Consider the following 20,730-nt stretch of genomic DNA (forward strand, 5'->3'; position numbering starts at 1 on the left):
CACACACACACACACACACACACACACACACACACACGTGCTTGGACAGAGCACATGACTTGTTGTGGGCTGTAAAATATGCTGCTGTGTTGAGGAGGTCTAAGGAATGCAGGAAGGATCTGAGTGGTATCGTTTTGCAGGAACTGATCTGACAGCCCTTGTTTGGACACTCCTACACACTTCTGCATGCTAACATCTCTCTCTCTCTCTCTCTCTCTCTCTCTCTCTCAGAAAGTGATCTAGCATGATCCTTGGTGTAAGTTCGAATTGAGTTACAACTATCTCAAAAGATGTAACTGGTGCATTTCAACAAGCAAAACAATGAAACAAAATCATATAAAACAACAAAGGGAAAAAAGAAGTTGCTCTGTATATACAAGGCTCCTCACCACTGATGTTTTATGTTGTAAATAGAGATTATGGTTTAAAAGGAGATACTGGACTGTGCGAGTGGGTTTCCTGTACACTGTGATCTTTATCAGCCCTCACAAGCCTTTTTTGTGGCTTTGTAATGATCTTGATCTTAAAACAAGATCCCACGGATGAGAGACTTCCATGTACCGTCTGTGTTCCTTGGTGGACTACATCAGTATTAACTTTGTGATCCTCTTTGAGTGAAATCAGCTCAAAGCACCGCTGTGCTTAAGTACAGCTTCACAGAGCCGCTAGCAAGGCCGTAGACTCTTGTGCTGCTTCCACTACATAGTCAGCTCTGTTTGATTCGGCTCAACCCACTGTTTTTGGTACCGGTACTTTTTCTCTTGTTGTTTTCCAGAGCGAATAGTAAGTTACCTCCTTAGTGTAGGTGAGATTCACGTGAAAACTGCCATGATATGTTTGTGCAAGATGTCCCGTGTTACGCTAGTAACAGTTCTCCTTGACCAATCAGTTGTCTGCAGCTTTTTAACTCCACCTTCTAGTATCAACTCAGCTCGTTTGGAACCAAAAAGTACCAGAAACAATCCACAACTGTTTTCTAATGGAGGACCAAAAATAGCGAGTCAAGTCAAGTACGAACCATGTAGTGGAAAAGTATGTCTTGGTTTCTTTTGCTTTGTTTGAACATGTGAAAACAAAGAAAACGTCACTCTTGTTGCAATCAGGAAAACAAATAAATGTGAATAAAAATGGGGGAAAAAATTGTGTGATCATTAGAAGGCGGATGTTGACATCCAGTACCAGCAGTTCCTTATTCTTCGAAAATATAAGAGGAAATGATGCTTACACTACTATTTCTCCATGCCCAAAACTGATATGAGCTCCAGAAAATCGAATCTATGTAAAAACCTCATTAACAGGGCCCCTTAAAACACAGCACCCCTGACCCAAATTCAACTATCATTAACTCCCACACACTGTAACATGAGCTTAGACAACATCCTCAACTACTCACTTCCTCACAGCTTACTTAAAGCCACACTGAGCGATACCAGAGCTCTGTCATTATGCAACCTGCTATTAGCCCTCACAGATCACTGCAACCACCCAGCCAGCCTGTAGGACACATACACGCTGTTTGATCAGTGGCTGAGTCATGCAGACAAACCATTAATCCATTCATCTGACAGCTGTTGCAGAATAACACACATGCTGATGGTGTGTGGGTTTAAACAGCTGGGAGCCATCGACTGACCTGATACAGAGCAGCAGCCATCACTCATATGGAAAAGCCTGCATGAAAGCGACAAGAGAAAGCGCTAATTAGGCCTCTTCATTGGAAATCAGTGTCTGTCCCTGGCCTCTGTGGAAATGTTGACTTACCACGCCCATGTAAATCTAAATGGAAGGAAACAATGTTCAGTGGTAACACACTTATCTATCACTTAACATATCTATTTACCTATCCTGGTGAATAGTAGTATAGAGAGTAAGTGTTTACATACAGGGCATTGAAAAACTAATCTAATCATTCACTGTACAATTAGATTTTAGAAAGGAAAAGATGATGTCCGCAGAGCAGGAACTCAGAACTTAATAGCATTACAGCTCCTGGTTATTAATAAGTCACCTTATAATAATGCTTTTGAAATGATTAACGTTTAATAAGTTATGTATTCATTTACTGAGGTCTAAGAAAATGACAGTTGAGATCTGGGAGGGTGGTTGAGCTACAGCAGAGGGACAAAGTGGACATAATTGGGACAGTGCATGACTAGAACACTATAAAAGATTTTGTCTTCCTTCCCGACTGCTGACTGGCTAAGCATGACGATTACACCGGTGACCATGGAAACCCTTGGGAGTCCCCTAAGCTCCCAGAGACGGTTGCTGTGTGGACCTTGAATACACAAGTGCCAAAATGCTCCCATTACCTCATCCTACACTGATACCAACAAGAGATTTATAACCAAATAAAATAAATGTGGTACTTCAGACTCGTGTCATGGCGGGCTACGTACATTTATGATAGCATCATAATATGATATTCCTATAACAATGTCAGTTTATTCAGCGTATCATGTACTACATACTTAATATGTATAGTATTGTTCAATATACGTTTGTAAGCACACAGTAGTATGTGTATTTTCGGACGCACTGAGCTGTAATTACCACGTCACTTCCTGAGAGCCGTAACCATGGTAACCTGTGCCAGCCTCAGCTCTACTGGCATCGCTAGATAATGCTTAAATTACTGGGAAGGAAAGCAACTAGTGCAAAGGTCATGAAGAAACATGTAGAAATGTAAATTGACATTACAGAGCTGTCTTGGTTTCTGTCCATCCTCTGTTATAAAAGTTGTCATTACACTTTGCATTGTGGGACATTTATTCCGTCGTAATGTTGAGTGTTCACATGCTGTGATTTCTTCATTTTTGACATACTGGAGATTCTTACTGTTTTGGCCTAATCAAATTTATTTTTCCATGTTTTTCTCCTTCATCAAAACCAATTGATGCTGACTCAAGTGACATCACTTGAAGCCACAAAAGACGTAATAGAACTTTTTCACATATGTGTAGTCCTTCCTGTAGTACTTGCCTCAGTTCTGTAAACTTTGATGAGACCATTTAAGTGACTCTTGAACCCCCCTGGTTCAATTGTCGCCGAGTATTTTGCACACTGCTTGTGTAGTTCATTACAGTGAACATGAAGTCTGTATTATTTTTTGTCAATTACATTACTATTATTGTGATCTCGGAAACCGACGGCTATCGGTCTGACTACGAATTAACCTCTGGAGGCAACGGCCAGTATTGCTGGCTTTCCAGTGTAGCCAGTGGATATCCGGGTCAAGACTTTCTCTTTAAGCGGCGGTCATTGTTTAAGGCACATGCATGCAGAGAAACAACAGTAAAAGCTAACGTAGCTCAATATATTTAAGTTGATGTTGTACTAAATGGGAAGTTATGATAGTGCTAACCAGGGAGAATCCCAACGCTAATTGGCTGTCGCACAGCATCCCGGGAATTCGCCTGAAAAGTTCAATATTTTCAACTCAATGGACACGTCATTGCATGTAATCGCTTCTTTACGATGACTTTGTAAGTAATCTTGTTGCATGCATCGCGAAATGTTGAAGAACACTCTTTTGCAGGCTCTAAGCAAACTGAAAAACGTATAATTAACGTATTTTTGTAGTATGTAAGCTTCAGAGACACACAAAAGACACTTTGAGAAGAAGTTTTTTGAAAAAACATCAATTTTTATTTTGAAATGACTGATCTTGTGCCCACTCAGTTTTCTTCTTTTTTTTTTGCATTATTTTTTTTTGAAAATCTCTTCTGCCAATGAACAAGATAACAATGCTCTTAAAAATAAAATCAAAAGGTAAAACTCTTCAGAGAAAATAAAATTCATCTCAAAAACAAAAAAAGGTACAAGAAAAACATCCATTTTTTTTGCAGGGGGGGAAGAGAGGGTTGAAACCAAATAAACTGAGATGCTACGCCCGAGAAGTGGCTACTCCAGGGTTGGGATAACAAACTCAGGCCCACGTTGTGATGAGCCATGTGCAGATCCAAGTCCCGCCCCGTTTAAGGAAAATAGCCAATCACAGTGTAGTGTTCACAAGCTCCCATGATGCCCCTCTCTCCCTGGGAGGCTAAGGCAGTCAAACACAGTAGGTTACAGTAGGCATGGATACCTTTAAGTGGTAGATTGTGAGATGAAACACCAGAGGAAAAGATCTCCATTCTTGGAATCTTTTTGGAAAACATTCAGTTCTTGATTACAAGTGCTGCTGAGGGGGTCAATATATCAATATATTAGTGGTTTCTCTGTATTTCTATGACATAAGACCTGTTAGTACAAATGAAGGAATTCTATCCCAGCTATGGAAACTGCTAAAATTGATCATGTCCCACAAAAACTGGAAGGAAAAAGTCAAAAGTACATGGAAATAAGGTCCAGAAACAATCACATTCACAAAAAGACACATTTGGACTAGTGATAAAAATGATTTGCAGCACAGAGCACACAAGTATGAAGACAGAAGGATGAATTACAGTCTGTCTCAGGAAAAGATGTAATTGTTGACTTTGGTGCTGTAATCCAAACACAACTGTCTGGCTAGAGATGGAGAGGTGGATAAATGTGTACTTAGCAGTGCTCAAGATTATTTAAAGCAGGCCAGCAACCATCACCAAGGATATTGTTAGAACGTGGAGATCTTTTCCTCCTGGAGGTACAGTGTATCATGACTAAGAGCATGCTCTGGTGTCAAACACATGCCTGCAACCAAAGAGTTTCCATTCAAAATTAGGACTTCTGTCCTCGTCAATGATCTCATTCGACCGCCATATGCCACTTTGAAGCGAAACCCTTTAGAGTTTTCCCATCCTCAGTACATTAAATTATTCCGAGCAAACAGTGCTGAAGCCTTGATGTAACTTCCTATTGCTTAACTGCAGCCCAGCTGAGATGAGGATGAGTGTGAGACGTCGATGCACAGCACAGTAGATAACCAACCATAAGCTGACTGGGGAGAGGGCAGAAGCTAGGAGAGGAGAAATGGCAGTTTGTGATTTCTGAGAGTGCTTATACTAGCTTTTAACTACACATTTGTGTGCATAATGGCTGTATGCATATTCTGTGAGTGCTGGCTGCACGTATCCTCAGAAATCACTGTTACATGTACACATTGTCGTTGTGGACACATCTTTGTACGCAGAACCCAATGGAGTAACAGATGTGCATTAACATCCACTGTCAGCATCTATTTTTAGACTAGATCCGGCTCTTAGAGGTAAAGTTTGGGAAACACGCCTACTTGCTTTCTTGTAGGTAGATGAGAAGGTCGATACCACTCTCATATCTGTCCGTTCAATATGACGCTACAGCCAGCAGGCGATTAGCTTAGCTTTGACTGAACAAAGGGGAAAGGAGCTGGCTCGGACAAAAAGTGGAAAAAAAGAATACACCTCCCAACACCACTAAAGCTCATCAGAGAATAACATCATCTAATTTCTTTAATTAGTACAAAAAACAAAAATGGAAAAAATAACAATTCATCGTGTAAGTTACATTCAAGACTATTTCTAGGCCAGTAACAGTCACTTCCTTGAGTATCCGTTGGTTGCCTGGCAACTGCTTCTGTGTCGTTATTTACACTTCAATTTTGTGCGGATTAAACAAACAGGACAAAAGGTGTTGATTAGTGAGCTTTATAGGTGCTGGTAGGCACATTTTGTCACATCTGGACAGAGCCAGGCTAGCTGTTTCCCTGTTATTTCATGCTAAGCTAATCAGCTGCTAATCACCAATTATAAATTCAACGTAAAGACAATAAAGTGGTATCAATCGTCTCATCTAAATCATAAGAAATTTCTTTTTTCCAAAAATATTAATTTGACAATACAGTAACGTCCTTGAGTGTCACCGTGTTAAGGTATATTTCTGTGTGCAAAATCTAAAGGTCTCAAGGAAGATATTCCAGGGACAAGTTGCCGCTGATCTGCCCATTGATGTACTGTGGGTGTACTTTTTAATCTTCCATATACACAAACTGATGCAAGGAAGTATTGGAGAAATGCAGCTCATACATACAATGTTAAAATTGAGAATATAAATGCCCCTTAATACAGATTTTATCATTGTAGAGGTGCACCAACAGCATACATAATGGCAGAAACAGTGTCAATACACTCAGTAACTACACTAACAATGATGTGTTCGTATCTATTCTGAAGCTGTTGTTCAGAGTAAGCTCTTAAACTAGTGAAAAACAGAGAGTCAACTGTTTTCTAATAAGCCATTATTAGGCAGCATGAACAGTGTTTGGTTCGTAATTGAAAGTCTTACACTGGTTCTATAAACTGCTCCTGGTGCCCCTCTGCTTTGTTTGTGCCTGCATTTCCCTTTTGTCAAGTGCCCTCTCCATCCCGCCTGGCCCTCTCCCCAAGAGGTAGCAGCCCTGCCCCATCCCCCCGTCCTCACTTATTCCACCACACCCAAACCGGACTCCCCCCCTCCCCAACCCCTTCCAGTGGACCATGGCAGTTCTCTACTCGGCCTGAGCGTCATAGTTGGCTCCACCAGCCTTCTTCAGCTCATTGCGGATGTTGTCGGCGTCCAGTTCCCTCGGGTCGCTAAACATGAACTCCTTGGCAAAGTTCTGCAGAAACAAAACCCAAAGTTACTTTACATTTGTTGCTGAATGGAAACACACCAAGCTAACTGGAGCTAGGTAATAGGTGCAATAGCTTTTTGCACAGTATGGAGAGCAAAATAATATTTTCAAAATCTTTGAGGAATAGAAAGGTGTTTTTCTAGAAAATCTTTTTCCTTCAAGAAAATATGACAAACAGTGCGTCATTCTTCTCTGACAAGAATCTCGCCAGGAAATCAATGCCAGGACGCAGTACTTGTACGATTTCATATGATGCTGGAGACATTTCGGTTGGTACCAAAAAAGTACTGCCATTCAGGACTTTAAGTTCACTTTTTTGATCACCAGCCAACATGGCTTATCAGATTTTCCACTAGCCAAATTATTTCCAGGGATATTGAACCAGATCATGAGTGCCGCTGAAAACATTTGAGCATCCGTGATTCTTTAAATTGTTTTTATGTGCACTGATGTGCATTATATAAATACTTTGTAATTGTAAAAATATAAATATTTACTTTAAAAAGAATTATGTTATAATACCAGAACCAAAACTAACGCTAACTGCTGTCACTTACTATCTGTGTACACCTCATGCTGCTCAGTAAAACAGAAAGCCTTAAAGCTTTACTTTAAGTATTTTTATGTGTGTAAAGTGTATAGTTAAGTTTAGATGCACTGTCAAAATTTGATTTGTCAAATTTGTGTCATGTGAAAGTGTTATTAATAAGTTCATTCTGTGCTTAATTTTCACGGTGCTACGAGAATAAAGAGAATTGCACCTGCCATTACTAAATACACAGAGGGCTGCTACAGCATGTCTTTGGAAGATATGTGGTTCTCTGCCTGGGATCAGACAGAACTGTCAACTAGTAACACTCTGTTTACATCTTCAGTCTGACATTTCCTCCACTCTTACTGATTTCCATGGGGGAGCGGGATTTGATCTTCCATAACCGATCAAGAGAGACTTCCGCCAGTTCTCAACTCGTTATTGGCGGATTCACAGGTCTGGAGCCATCCGTACCAGCTGTGACAGTGACGCTGGTATTGTTTTTACTTTGTGAGTCTGTGCGTGTGTCTCTGTGTCATCATGGTAAAATGTGGTCCTGGAGACATCTACTGTAGTGGGAAGTACCCCAGAGGCGTTTTGAGTATTTTGCCAGGTGTGTATACGTCTGTCTACATCTGATGAGATCAAGAAACTTCACAGGTGTGTAGTTGAGATCATAAAGAAGGCAGAGGTTGAAGATGGGTGTGGTCCCAGCAAGGGTGCTTATTTCCTCATCCACCATGCTTTTTTTTAATATATCATCCACAGTTCAGATGGTTTGTTGATTTAAAAAAAACAACTGTCCAACTGTAAGCAACACTCTGTTGCCATGCAGTTTACCCTCAGGGACCATTACAGCTTCACCCTCCTTTACTCTCAAGGTGACGACCATTAGTTTAATTATTACTTTCTCCACAAGCAACAACACACAGTCTCTGACCTGCACGATCTCTTTAACCAGTGCCTTGTCGGTGCTGATCTTGGCCCGCTGCAGCCCACTGATGTTGTCACCGATCCAGGTGATGAGAGTGAACTTGGCTCGTTTGCTCATGGCGTCTCCTGTCGTGATCCGGATGAAGCCGAACAGACGAGCGTCATCTGAGGGAAGGAAAGGAACAGATCGTGTAAGACTGGATTTACAGATTGAAGGTTCTTACAGCTGATATTTTAAAATATCACACACTTCATCCGACCCTAGCAGAAGACGCACACACTAACAGAATTATCCTGTCTGATCAGGGGCTGACACACACACAGCAGTGTGTTGTCACACCAGACATGTACTAACTAACCTCCTGCCATGTGATGTAAAGTCATGCTCTGTTTTTCCATCTGTTGATAAAAGAAGGCAAATTCTATAGTGTAACTTTGTGTTATGCAGCGTTGTTTCAAAACTGCACTGTGTGTATCTTGTGTGTGTGTGTGTGTTTGTAAGACTGACAAAGCAACATAGAGAGTAAGCAAAAGGAGTTTCAGTGTTGCAGTGCAGATAAATACAAGGTTCTGCTTTTTGAAGTTCCACTGCACTGTCAGAGTCCCAACACCCCAAAACTGGATGAAGAGAGTGTGTGTGTGTGTGTGTGTGTGTGTGTGTGTGTGTGTGTGTGTGTGTGTGTGTGTGTGTGTGTGTGTGTGTATGTGTGTGTGTGTGTGTGTGTGTGTGTGTGTGTTTGTGTGTGTAAACTGTATGTGCGTGTGTGCAATGAGGAAATATTCAGGTCAACAGACAAAATGAGTAAAATCTTTTGTGAGCCCTGCAGTTGTGTCACAAACCTCCCTGTGACCACGCCTGTCACTCTCTGGCCCAAAGCAGAACTGACTGTCTGGGAATAATGTCTGGAAACATGCGACCAGGCTAAACAGAAGAAAAAGAACGCTTCTGCTGCTTTTCCTTCTGACTTGTACTTCTTCAGACCTCTAAATCCTCGTCAAATGAGACCATATGAGCTGAACTGCTCACAGACATATGCAACAGGTAATAAGGGGTCAGCAGTAGACAGAACTTGATAATGAGGTCAGCAGATGGAGCTCTGGGCAATTGAAACTATATCACTGAGTCACTCTGCACTCTACAACATCTCTGCCACAGCACAGCTGAAGACACCTTTTCAAAGGCTGACTGAGAGGAAAGCTAGACATTTAAAAACTAAATACATACATAGTCAACTCCATTATCCTAGCACTGTTAAGATCATGCACACGGGGAAGCTGGCAGCAGTCACACACTACTGACAGAGTCTGTGTAGCAGCTAAAAAGCCCAGCTGCGTCCCGCCTACGTAGGCTGTGCGTACGTTCACCTCATTTTCACATAGCTCTGTGTATGTATGCAAGTAACATGAAAGTCCATTCCTTCCTATGGGTACCACCACAATCGCACAATGTGTTTGCGTAACTCCTCTTTCTGTTTTTTTTTTCTTTTGTCTGGAGTGTGCCTGGAATACGTTGAAAGAATTGAACTTTTGCTGCAGTTTTTTTTGCTAACTTCCTGTTGAATGAGTGAATTAGAAACTAATACAATTGGGCTACTTCATTCAATTCAGCTGCTTGAATATGTTGATAAAAAGAGACTAGTTCAACTACTGTAGTTTAACACATTGTGAACTTGAGGAATGTTAGTTTGCTAAATGGTTAAATAAAGTGGGAGAGTTCTTTATTACATTCATATACATCTATTCTGTCCTGCTTTAGTCTCAGTAATGCACATATTGAATACTGGACAGTGAAAAACACACTTTCTCCCATCTCTTCGGTGGCGTTTCTATCCATCCGTCAAGAGATGCGTATATTATACAGAATTAGGGACACATATACATACATATGATCTAACAGCCGCCACATTGAAAGGTAGAAAACACACTACTCTCTGAGCTGCTGGCAAAAAGTTACATGCATATTGAAAGCTGAGTTAGCTACTTTTACATGATAGTCTTGATAAAATGATACACTTCCACTGTGACCAGACGGTATGGACGGTATACGAAAATAAACTGCATGAGGTAGAAGAGAAGAGCAACCGAACCAAGACCTTAATTTCATGATATTCTTTCAATAAGCACCACTGAGATTTATGGATATTAAATTTGTATTTATTCCTCTCCTTAACTGACACACACACACACACACACAGACACACACGCACACGCACGCAAGGAAAGTGAAGTTTTTACTTGTTGTTTAGTAAAGGTGTAGTACAGTGACTTGAGAGACATAGGCTACTTGTGAATTTACATAACCACTTAATACATAACAAATGTATTTATTTCACACACAGATCTCCAAGTGTGATGATGCCATTTCACACCTATTTCCCTCAACACGTTGTCTAATATATTCAGGCTGTCGAGTCTGCTCTGTCTTTGGGCGTAACAGTCATTATGTAACAATAACAATTATTCATCATTGTCTTCCAGATGTTGACGCCTCTGTGAGACTGACACAAACTCTGCATACTCTGACTCTGACCTGCAGGGAAAAGTCATTATGTTTCCATCTGGAATTAACATCCTTACTGGATCAACAACACACACAATCCAGATGTAAATCCATTCAAGACAAATTGAAGATCTATAAAGGTCAATGACTGATGAAAGCACATGCCCTTATCAATAAATGGACCAAAAGACTGTTTTCCTGCACTAACACCACTGCAGTGCACCACTTACTGACAGAAACCCAGCCAACATTCAGGCAGCATAATTATGAAACACCACCCTTAAACTCAAAGTGGAGCAGAAACAATGAAGAGCATGTCATCCCCACTGACTGGGACGTGACAGCATCACACATCAGCCAGTATGTGCAACATGAGCACGCTGAATGCAGCTCACTGCTGGAGGGATGGAAGTGTTCATCATGAGTAGTATGTGCTTGTATGCCGCCTACATGGATTGTTAAATAGAATTCATTTTGATTTACAGTTATTTATTAGGCAAAAATGCCACACATTTAACGGTTGCAGGTTCTCAACCGTAAACTCTTACCTGCTGTTTTCACGCTTTCATGCTTTTGGTTTAAGAGTGTTGGTTGGACATAACAAACATTTTGAAGATGTCCTCTTGTCACCTATTTTCTGACATTTTATTGACCGAATGAGGGGCACTACAGCGATTTAATATTGCACTTTCATAAAGCTGAAGAAGCACTTACCGTACAAAAGACAGATTTAAACTAGAATGAGCCCCTTGCGGTTGATTGCCTCCACAAACCTGTCCAGTTGCAGTTAACATCCAAACGTTGTCTTATGACGTCTTTCGATCTTTGGATATAAAGTATCATCATAATTAGTCTAGGAATTCTTGAGTTATGGTGAAAATGGGTTTTGTGAGGTCACCTTGACCTTTGACCTCCAAATCTATTAAATCCATCCTTCCTTGCAAAATTTGAAGACATTCCCTCCAGGGGTTCCTGAGATATCACATACACAAGAATGGGACGGATGGACAGACGGACAACCTGAAAACAAAATGGCTCCGGCCATGGCTGTCACCAGCACGGAGGCCAAAACATCTTAAAACACTGGATCCTACACTTCTCATTATGCAACTCAATGACGTCTTTCTTCAGACCCTCCCTGCCTGCTAAACACCCACGTCTTGCAAACTCCACATCCCCAGTTTGTAACTCTGTCTTCACGTTACAAAGCTGTAGTCTCCGAGCCCAAGCCAGGATAACCAACACAACAAACTAAACACTTCACGACAATCAGTCAATCAGTTCACGATTTTAAATGGAGATACTCAAATTTAGATCAAGAAAAATAGATTTATGATCAATTCTAAAATGTTTCGAAATGTGGTAACAGGCTAATTTAAGTTTAGTCACTGGTAAAAGGTCAGTAGATTTTGCTAAATTGCTAAAAAGAGTTATTAAAGTGCAGCCTGTATTATCTTTATGTGCCTGTCGAAGAAGCTGATTAGAGACTCTTGGCAGACCAGCAGTGCAGTTCTCAGATCAGAGCCGTCGCATATTAACAGGAGCCGCCACTATAGTCTTATCAGTGCGGCCACAAGGACATGGCTTTAAACACCTTTCCTTGAGCCACGCGCACACACACACACACACACACACTAGTCAATTCTGTGGCATTCAAGGTGAATCACCTCCCTTTGCCTTATCTTTCCCACGATTTGAGATACCAGAGAGAAACTAGTACAGACACATGCTCTCACCCCAACCTGGAGCTCACCCAAACCCCTCACTTCCTCCCTCTGGTTTCCTGGTTTGTCTTCCCTTGAAAGCCATGCTGACACCGCATGTAGTCTCAGTGCAGCCGACCTCCCCCGCTGCCGCAGAGAAAACTGCACTGAAACTCCAACAGTGATGAGACAGCAAAAAAGATTTGTTGGGAGACGTTGCTCTGCATAAATTGACTTCACTTTAACACACCGCAGGTTGGCGGGTGACACCGTATCTTCCTGTGTAGGCTCTCTGAGCCCACGCTCAGTCTCTCTGGAAACTAGAGCTGTCTCCTGTGGACAGTGTCAGGTGGGTTTGGCAAGGAGTGGTGTTACCAACATGTTAACTGAGTCTTGTTTTAATCTCCGATAACAGGGCCGAAGGATGGTGATGCCAGTCAGTTGACCATTTCATTGGTGGATTCCCAAAGGATGAATCCTAATCGTCCACTCTCAGGTCACAATTTAATGCTACCTATATTTATTTTTATATTTTTGGATGATCCTTTGATGTTTCTTCTATTGCCACCGTTACATCAAGATTTTCACTTGTAAACGTTAAATCTAAAAAGACAAGATGGACTATTTCTATTCTACCCTCAGGATACAATGACTTTGCACACAACATGTCATGCACTAGTCAGATTTACAAGAACCTCCAAACTCCCAGGGGAGTAAGCCCTTACCTCTGGCACTACCCACAAGATGTTGCACTGAAAGACTTCAGGTGGGAGGTACATTGACTACATTTACATACAATAAATATTTAATTTAAGCACAAAAAGAAAATCTTCCAACCACTACGCTATTTACATGACTAACAAAAAATGTATATTCCACTAATGTTCCCATTTGCTTGCAGAGGTTTTTCTACTAGTGTTTTTTTTTCCGGCACTGGTATTGGATCGGTACTCGGTATTGGCTGATAAGCAAATTCAGGTATCGGTAACGGGAAGGGGAAAAAAAATACAATGGGAACATCTCTAGTCTCAATCGTAAAATGCTATATTTGGAAAAAGACCTGAACATCCAAACAGATGTGGTGTTTGCACGACCTGTATCAAATTTGGAATTTTGGCATATTTGGAATAATAACGGAATATAAGTGTACGTGTAAACAAGTAACTGACTCACCGCAAAGTTTTGGTATTTTCGTGTAAACTGAGTATAACCCATGCTGTACCAACCCATCAAGTACATGTTGAGATATTTCACTGGGTAACTGTCAAGTCTGAGCTGTTAGTGGCTCGAGCTGAACATTCAGAGGATACAATTAAGGATTAATTCAAACTTTACAGCAATCCAAATCCATAATGGCAACCTAATGGTGGCACTACAGGAAAAGTCTGTAGGATTCATCCTCTGGGGACTATGAATGTCTGCAACACAACAACCCATCCATTGGATAAGTGGAAACTTTAACATGCTAGTGACACTATAGGGAAACTCAGGGGGCTCCTCAAAGTCGTCAGGATTCATCCTCTGAGGATAATGAATGTCTGTTCCAAAATGATCCCAATATTTAATAATATATAATATAATAATATAATATATATAACCCAATATTTCTTAATTTCAGTCCCTTCATTGCCCTACAGCTATCTATTTTGGAGAGTTGAGAAAACCTAAGAAACACCTTCTCATCAGGGGACTTTCAGGACTGAGTTTCTAAACTGATAGTTTGGTGACCTGCAATGAATCATTTATGACGCTGACTAAATAAGTTATTGGTGGTTGTTTTAAAGGTCCTGGTGGCAAATCAAATTGGACGTAAGAATGCAGTATCTTCTTGCATTGATCAAGGTTGTGCACACCAAAATGAATCTTTGTCTACTTCCTACGGCTGGATAACTTAAAGATCAATATTCAAAGGGAGGAATCCTCTTCAAGCCTCACTTGCCGAGCCATCTGCATCAGCTCCTCCTACACTCAGAGGGATTGTTCTGCAGTTACAACTTCTCTGCTAAATAAGGAAAACAAGCCCACAGGCACTAAGACGTCTGATCATGTGTGTCATCTCTGAACAGGAACCAATGGAAACTACACCAGCTGTAGTGTTATAAAGCATGGTGATAAATGAGTTATTTCAACATAGGAATGTGAGCTCTGAAATGTCAGAAGGAAAAAAAAAGAATACAGCCCTGAGGCAGCAAGTTTTAAAGACAACAAGCGCAAGCATCAGAAACAGCCACACCCAACATCTGAGCAGATGCTTTACTCTATAAGACACAGAAAGAGGGGGACCTTACACAGAGTGTGAGGTTTTCTTTTTCCTCGACATCCAGCCAACACCCATTGGTTATTTTTGCGCACTGGGAATCATTATCTGAAAGTCCCTACTTTACTTTTTTGTTGCTATTTTTCTCCATGTTCTCGTTTTGTGATGAACAAAAATGGGCTCCATGCACATGGAGATAGTACTAATCACTGTGCTGTGCAGTGAATACACAGCAGACCTAATCCTTCATTTAAAAAGCTACGTGTACACACACACACAATCAGAATATAGATATTTTTAATCATGTATGTCTTTTATTCAGCTGCATGTTGTAATGCTCTAACAGAAGTTTTGTATTCAAAGGCAGTGACAAAATTAATCTTGCAGGAATGCCAATTAGTAAGAGAAGGAGGACTAAAGTTTAAGGTAGGCTTCTACATCTCAGGAATTCAGTTAACAATTCTGCACTGCTATACAAAAGGTTGACCTTAAATGTTTCACCTTGTAAGAAAAACATGCACAGGATATTGTAGAACAGATTATGCAATGCATACAGTGCTAAGTGCTTTGACAGTGTAGTTAGGCTACAAGGCTCCAGGCCAATGGGTGACAGAGCACAGAGTCTTAAAAGATTAGTGTCCTGCCAAGTCAAGCTGTGTGGCATATAGGCTGTTAACCCGTCCAGAGACAGAGCGAACACACACACACACACACACACACACACACACACACACACACACACACACACACACACACACACACACACGAATCTAACTAGTCAGCAGTGAGACACGTTTCACCCATGTATTACACTGCTGGCAGTGCTTCGTTAACAACTGGATTACTTCAAATAAACCCGACTCTTTACCTGTGCACATGCTCTTGAAGTCCTCATAGTCAGCCCCTTGTCCTGCAGGCAGGATCTTAGTGCCTTCGTATTTAAACGCAGCCCTGGAAGATGCAGAATACACCGTGCGTTATTACTCCATGTATATCCAGTCTCATGATCTGTTGATTCACAACAAAGGCACTGTGTGCACATCAGACCCATTTTAAAGACTGATGCAATAGCCTACACGAAATACCTAAGACACCCTTACCAGGTGTTAGCTGTGCGTCAGCCATGTGCAAGTGTCACTACTATAATGGTATCCCCTCTGAATACAGGACAAAGGAAATTACTTCTGCCCCGCCGGGCCTGATAACTGTGCAGTGTGTGACCGCTAAATAGCCACAATACAGTCCAGATAGATCCGATCAGCTAGGACGGGACACTGAATGCTGCATGTGTTTTAGCATATACTGTTATAAGCACAAGCATTGGACTCAGGGTTTCACGTATCCAGCATGAATCAATTCACAAGGGTTTGGGTTGCGGGCAAAACCACCCAATGTGCCATTCTAGCGCCTATTCCGAGGAGCGGGCCGAACTACCTTCGAACATCCAGCGATTTAAAGTTATCATGATTAAATGAACACGCTCATGTGACATAAAATATAATTCGTTACATTATCTAAATCTTTATGAATCAATCGTCTATTCGGCTTGCCTGCAGTTATCCAAACTGTGCTTATTTGAATAAAATGTTCAGTTTAAATAAAAAAGTCCGCGTCTTGTTTTAGCACCCTTCGCCACAGAGAAGACAGCGCAGTGGGCGGTAACGGGCGATGCGAATTAGATGGAAAAACGTATTGAATGAGGTATTATACTGTTGTAGATATAATGTGTAGTGAATTGTCGTTATACCTGTTAGGTTCAAGTTAATATGCGTGAAAACATGTACTTTTGCAGATGCGCAAGGAAATATAGTCGCATTGTTGAAGGGAGTATGGATAAGTAACCATGTCCGTGAACTCACCAATTGGTGTCCGTATTATCGTCTCTGACTTGGTTGTAAGCCTCTCTGCAAGCCTCTTTATCGATGTGGGTTGCCATTTTTCGTATAACGTCAGACAGCAGTCAAACAGTCGAAGTGAACGTCGTATCAGTCCAGATCAGGAAGGGCTATCTACACAGTAATAAAGCAGCTAACTTGTACAGTGGGTGATATTCATCAGAGAACTATAACTCATACAACGGCTTCACTCAAAATCACGACCACTGCACTGCAACAACTGAGCCGGTCCGGTGTCACGGAAAAGGGTGGCTCTTCTTCTAGCTGCCGGGTTTATTTCCTGTATATTGCTACTTTATGGGCGTTGGTGATGCTCGTCGATCAGGTTGCCAGCAGACAGACAGAGAAGTCCCCCAGACGCTGGATTCACCTTCTCCCTGTGAATGGTGGATGGTGTGAGGGCCGTTGTCAAGGCAGCCACGACGTACGACTACGTTATCCGGTAAGGACTTTCAAAATAAAGTTAAAAAAAAAGAAGTGAGGAGAATGGCTGCAGCCAACACACTGTTGTGATATATTTATTCACAAAATATGCAAATGCAATTATACATGTAGCAGTCAGGCATGCCATGTAATAAAAATAAGCATAGCCTTAAATAAGCATCACTTCTCACCCGTTTGCATCAATTTTCTTTTGAAAACGTTTTTATAAATAAACATTACAATAAAATGTCTGTTATCTTTATGAGCCATTTATTATTTCTAATTTTGTTTATATATATATGCGTGTGTGTGTGTGTGTGTGTGTGTGTGTGTATTTGTGCAATAGTACAAAATATATATACATAAATAAATAATGTCTAAATTCTAAATAGTACAAGAGAAATAGAAAAGCACAAAAAAATGTATAGCGCAAAGAAATAGAAAAACAGGAGATGAAGATGCAATGTAGTGGACATACTGTACAATGTATCAACCATATAAATAAACATCCTACAGTGATCTGACTTCAGGCAGAAAATGCCCCGGATATGAATCTATACAAACATCCAACAAAAGTACAACAGCATGAAATCTGAGCTTTCCTTTGCTACTGGTTACACTGAATGCTCCATCTATCAAGATTGGAAACAATAGGCCTGTTGGAAAGGCTACAGAGAATCAAAAATAAAAATGGGGAAAGTTGGAGAGGTCAAGGTATCAGTTCTGCTGTCAGGAAACATGAGGAAAGGAAAGGAGAAAGACTGAGTAGGCCCAATGTGGAGCAGGAATAAGGCGACATTTCAAAATGTGAGAAAGAATTGCCACCTATACCACAAAAAAAGTAAAATCATAAGATGCATTCAATCAGTACACCTGTGACATGCCGTGAGCTACAACTGTTTTGCTTTTGTGCTCCCGAAAAAGAAGAAATTACATTATTCTGAAGGCAAAACAATCAAGTTCCGGTTTTACTTGGGTTTAATTGTGTAACTTTCCTAGTGCAGCGGTATTAAAATCCACCAATTGTCTTTTATTAGTTTCATTTCAATGTATAGGATTTATCCCGGGGCTAATTCATTTTAAATAGGCATCACGCACCCACATATAGCCTACTAGGTTATAAGCTACAGTACACAACTTTACAGCATGTGCTACATGAAACATTGCAATATGCTGTTCATTGCATCATTCTTAATAATGTAGGTAGGCCTACACCACACGATTAATGTGGCTACTGGACACTTGAATTATAATGCAACTTATAAAGTCTCCAACACAACCAGGGGCGGGGGTTGCATGTGTATGTACTGCATGGAGTATTCTACGCCACATTAAGTTTAGCGATGAAGTATTGGCCAGTAGCCTACAGCAGGCAGAGAGCACAGGGGCTAAAGGTATATTCCCTCCTCCTGGGAGTAGGAGTCCACCAGCTCTGATGACTGACATGGATGAAGTCAGATGGAGGGCACAACCACCACCACCACCCTGTCGGAGCTCTGCTGCTCTGGGTCTGTCTCTGCATCACAACACCACCTGCTGGTCCACCAACAACCCATCACACTCGCCTGTGCACAGCAAATGCAGTGGCCATGACTCAGGTGTTATACTGGTTAGATGGTTACTTTATTAGACAATAATGATCAGCAGTGAACATTAGATAGATTACTTTCATACAAATGTAGTCCTATATGTTATTCAAGAGAGATGTTGACAGGTAAGGCAGTAGACAACACAATGGGTCATAACACTTCCCCTTTTCAAGACGTTTATAATATTCATCTCCAGTGGTTTAGTGGAAGTGGACAGATATAAATGTATGTCCGTCTCAATGTCTAAGTGTTATTACAGATCCTCTGCTAGTTTTCATGATTTTGTAGTGACCTCTTTAAATCGATGGTCACCCACTCTGGATTTAGTTAAGATTTGGCTCCCATATTGTGAAATGTTCTGCCAGTTACATTTCTCTGCTGAGGGATTTGTGGCAGCTCAGTTGAGTTCTTCCACATACAGGGCATTGATTGTTCAGGAAAGCAGTGGACTGGACTCGGTTGACGTGAGCATAGAAGTAGAAGCAGGTTACCGTTTTAAAACATAGCAGTTTTATTTTGGAAAGGCAGATTAGAGTTATTCATTTGCCTCTGTCTGTGCTGTGCTAGAGCACAGACAATCATTAACAATAGATCAACAGAAATTGTGTGCAATAAGGTAAATCAAAGTAATAAATAAGTAACTTGAATCACAGGCTGGCCTATATCATGGTTGAGATGGAAAAGAGGAAGGCAACGTATAGACTGTATGTTGATTGATTGTACCTGAGGGGGGCAGTTCCTTTCAATGCAGGAGTGTTTATCCTCCCTGCCCAGTGGCGTAAGAAAGTTAAGACAGAACCAAGTGTGCGCTATTATAGCAGGCCCCAGTACAGTTACTAGTCCTGAAGTATGACTATGGACACACCACTGAGCAAAGCGTCAGTACTGATGCCAGCTGGACTGCTGCATTGCTGCGAGGAGTGTGGGTCATCTAGCGACTGTTTCTAAAAAAGTCAAAGGTATCTAATTTAGGAGGCTTTGCTATCGTCTCCTCCTGATCTTTTCTCTCTTGTCTTTTTTACTGTTTTTATGTTTGAAAGGAATGGCAGCTTGTTCGGCTTGCTACTGTGCTATAGTCTGTCACATGATCCAGTCTTGACATTGGACATCAACATACATATTACCCAGCAATCATCATTGCTTATGTGTATATGACAAAATACCAAAGACAATAGGAAATTAGTGTGACAGCCCCACTGTATTCCTGTGGGCTGCTGTGGATCAGTGGTAGTGTTGGACAACCATAATTCAGCAGATTCTGGTCTGGCTGCAGGGCAAGTTTTCAATTAATGCAGAAAAGTTGCTAGCTCATTCAAGTCAATCTCAAATCCCCCCAGATCCTCCACCAGGGTGTAGCCTTGATCCACTGCAGGAACACATAGAAACATTGTTCACTGCAGGTTTGGTTTCTGGGTCTTGGTGGCTACTGGCATGATGCTGCAGGGCATACTGTAGATTGCACGGAAAGGACTCCAAGTGGTTCCAAATGTATGTCAGTGATATACTGATGGTTCCTCATCCTGTTTCACGTCTCTCCAGATGAATCTGAGCAGCGGTTTGTCAGCAGGTTAGAGACACACCTGGAGGAACATTACTTTTCATGTCTCCAGCAAACTGCAGCCTGTTGTCTGTAGAGAAGGAGAACACTTGGAGAACGCTCAGGTGTTTTCCTCTACACTCCCTGCAGAGTTTTTTTTTGTGTCGCCTACATACAGTACATCCAACAGCATGTGTTCTCAGAGATCCACTTTTTTCCCTGTCTACTGTGATCTGAATCCGAATCTGAATCTACTGGAGAGCTTGGTTAACTGTGTGCAGCCATGAAGGAAACTTTATTTATTATTGCATCTTGCAGGATGTAGGTTCATCCACATCCATGTTGTAGAATGCCTTGATGTATCAAGAGGTGAGCCACATTTTCATTTATTGCAATTTTTCCCTTCCAAGGACTTCAACAGTCGAATCAAAACACTGTTTTAACACTGTAGGGGAAGGAGAGAGCTGTCAGTAGTACACTTTCTTTACATTCATCACATGCTATGACTATAAAACAATGTTTTTAAACAATAGTAGTAGTACTAGTATACTGTAATATTACTCATATCACTCTTTTAAAATGTTCGTTTGCTGTTTTTGAGTTATAAGACAGAGGAGTTTATTTTGAAAACCTAAAACCGGAAGCCCGTTTGTTTATTCAGGCTAGCTGGCGAAATGCTACATTCATACGTTCAGCTCTTTCTTCGGTTTAAGAAACTATGTTTTTACAGGACTTTGTCTCTGTAAGACGTGTCCGTGTTACAGAAGAGCGTCTCGGGAAGAGGTCCGGT

At 41.2% G+C, this 20,730-nt stretch overlaps 1 protein-coding gene across 1 annotated transcript; it reads right to left on the reverse strand.

The window, feature by feature from the left end:
* Window positions 1-6,399: 6,399 nt before the first annotated feature.
* cotl1 (coactosin-like F-actin binding protein 1) lies at window positions 6,400-16,773 on the reverse strand. Its single transcript, XM_083917493.1, has 4 exons — window positions 16,356-16,773; window positions 15,365-15,447; window positions 8,044-8,201; window positions 6,400-6,556 (listed from the first exon to the last, which is right to left on the reverse strand). The coding sequence occupies exons 1-4, from the start codon at window positions 16,430-16,432 to the stop codon at window positions 6,446-6,448; spliced, it is 429 nt and encodes a 142-aa protein (XP_083773619.1). The 5' UTR covers window positions 16,433-16,773; the 3' UTR covers window positions 6,400-6,445.
* Between the last annotated feature and the right edge of the window lie 3,957 nt (window positions 16,774-20,730).

The sequence above is a fragment of the Echiichthys vipera genome (genome assembly GCF_963691815.1).
Source record: "Echiichthys vipera genome assembly, chromosome: 7".
NCBI lineage: Eukaryota > Metazoa > Chordata > Actinopteri > Perciformes > Trachinidae > Echiichthys > Echiichthys vipera.

Bases quoted from the DNA above. Each gene is read 5' to 3' on its own strand.
- cotl1 (XM_083917493.1), bottom strand. From the start codon at position 16,432: ATGGCAACCCACATCGATAAAGAGGCTTGCAGAGAGGCTTACAACCAA. The intron at 15,448-16,355 runs GTGAGTTCACGG...TGCATCTTCCAG, and splicing joins GATAATACGGACACCAATTG to GGCTGCGTTTAAATACGAAG. The intron at 6,557-8,043 runs GTCAGAGACTGT...TTGTTTCTGCAG, and splicing joins TGGTTAAAGAGATCGTGCAG to AACTTTGCCAAGGAGTTCAT.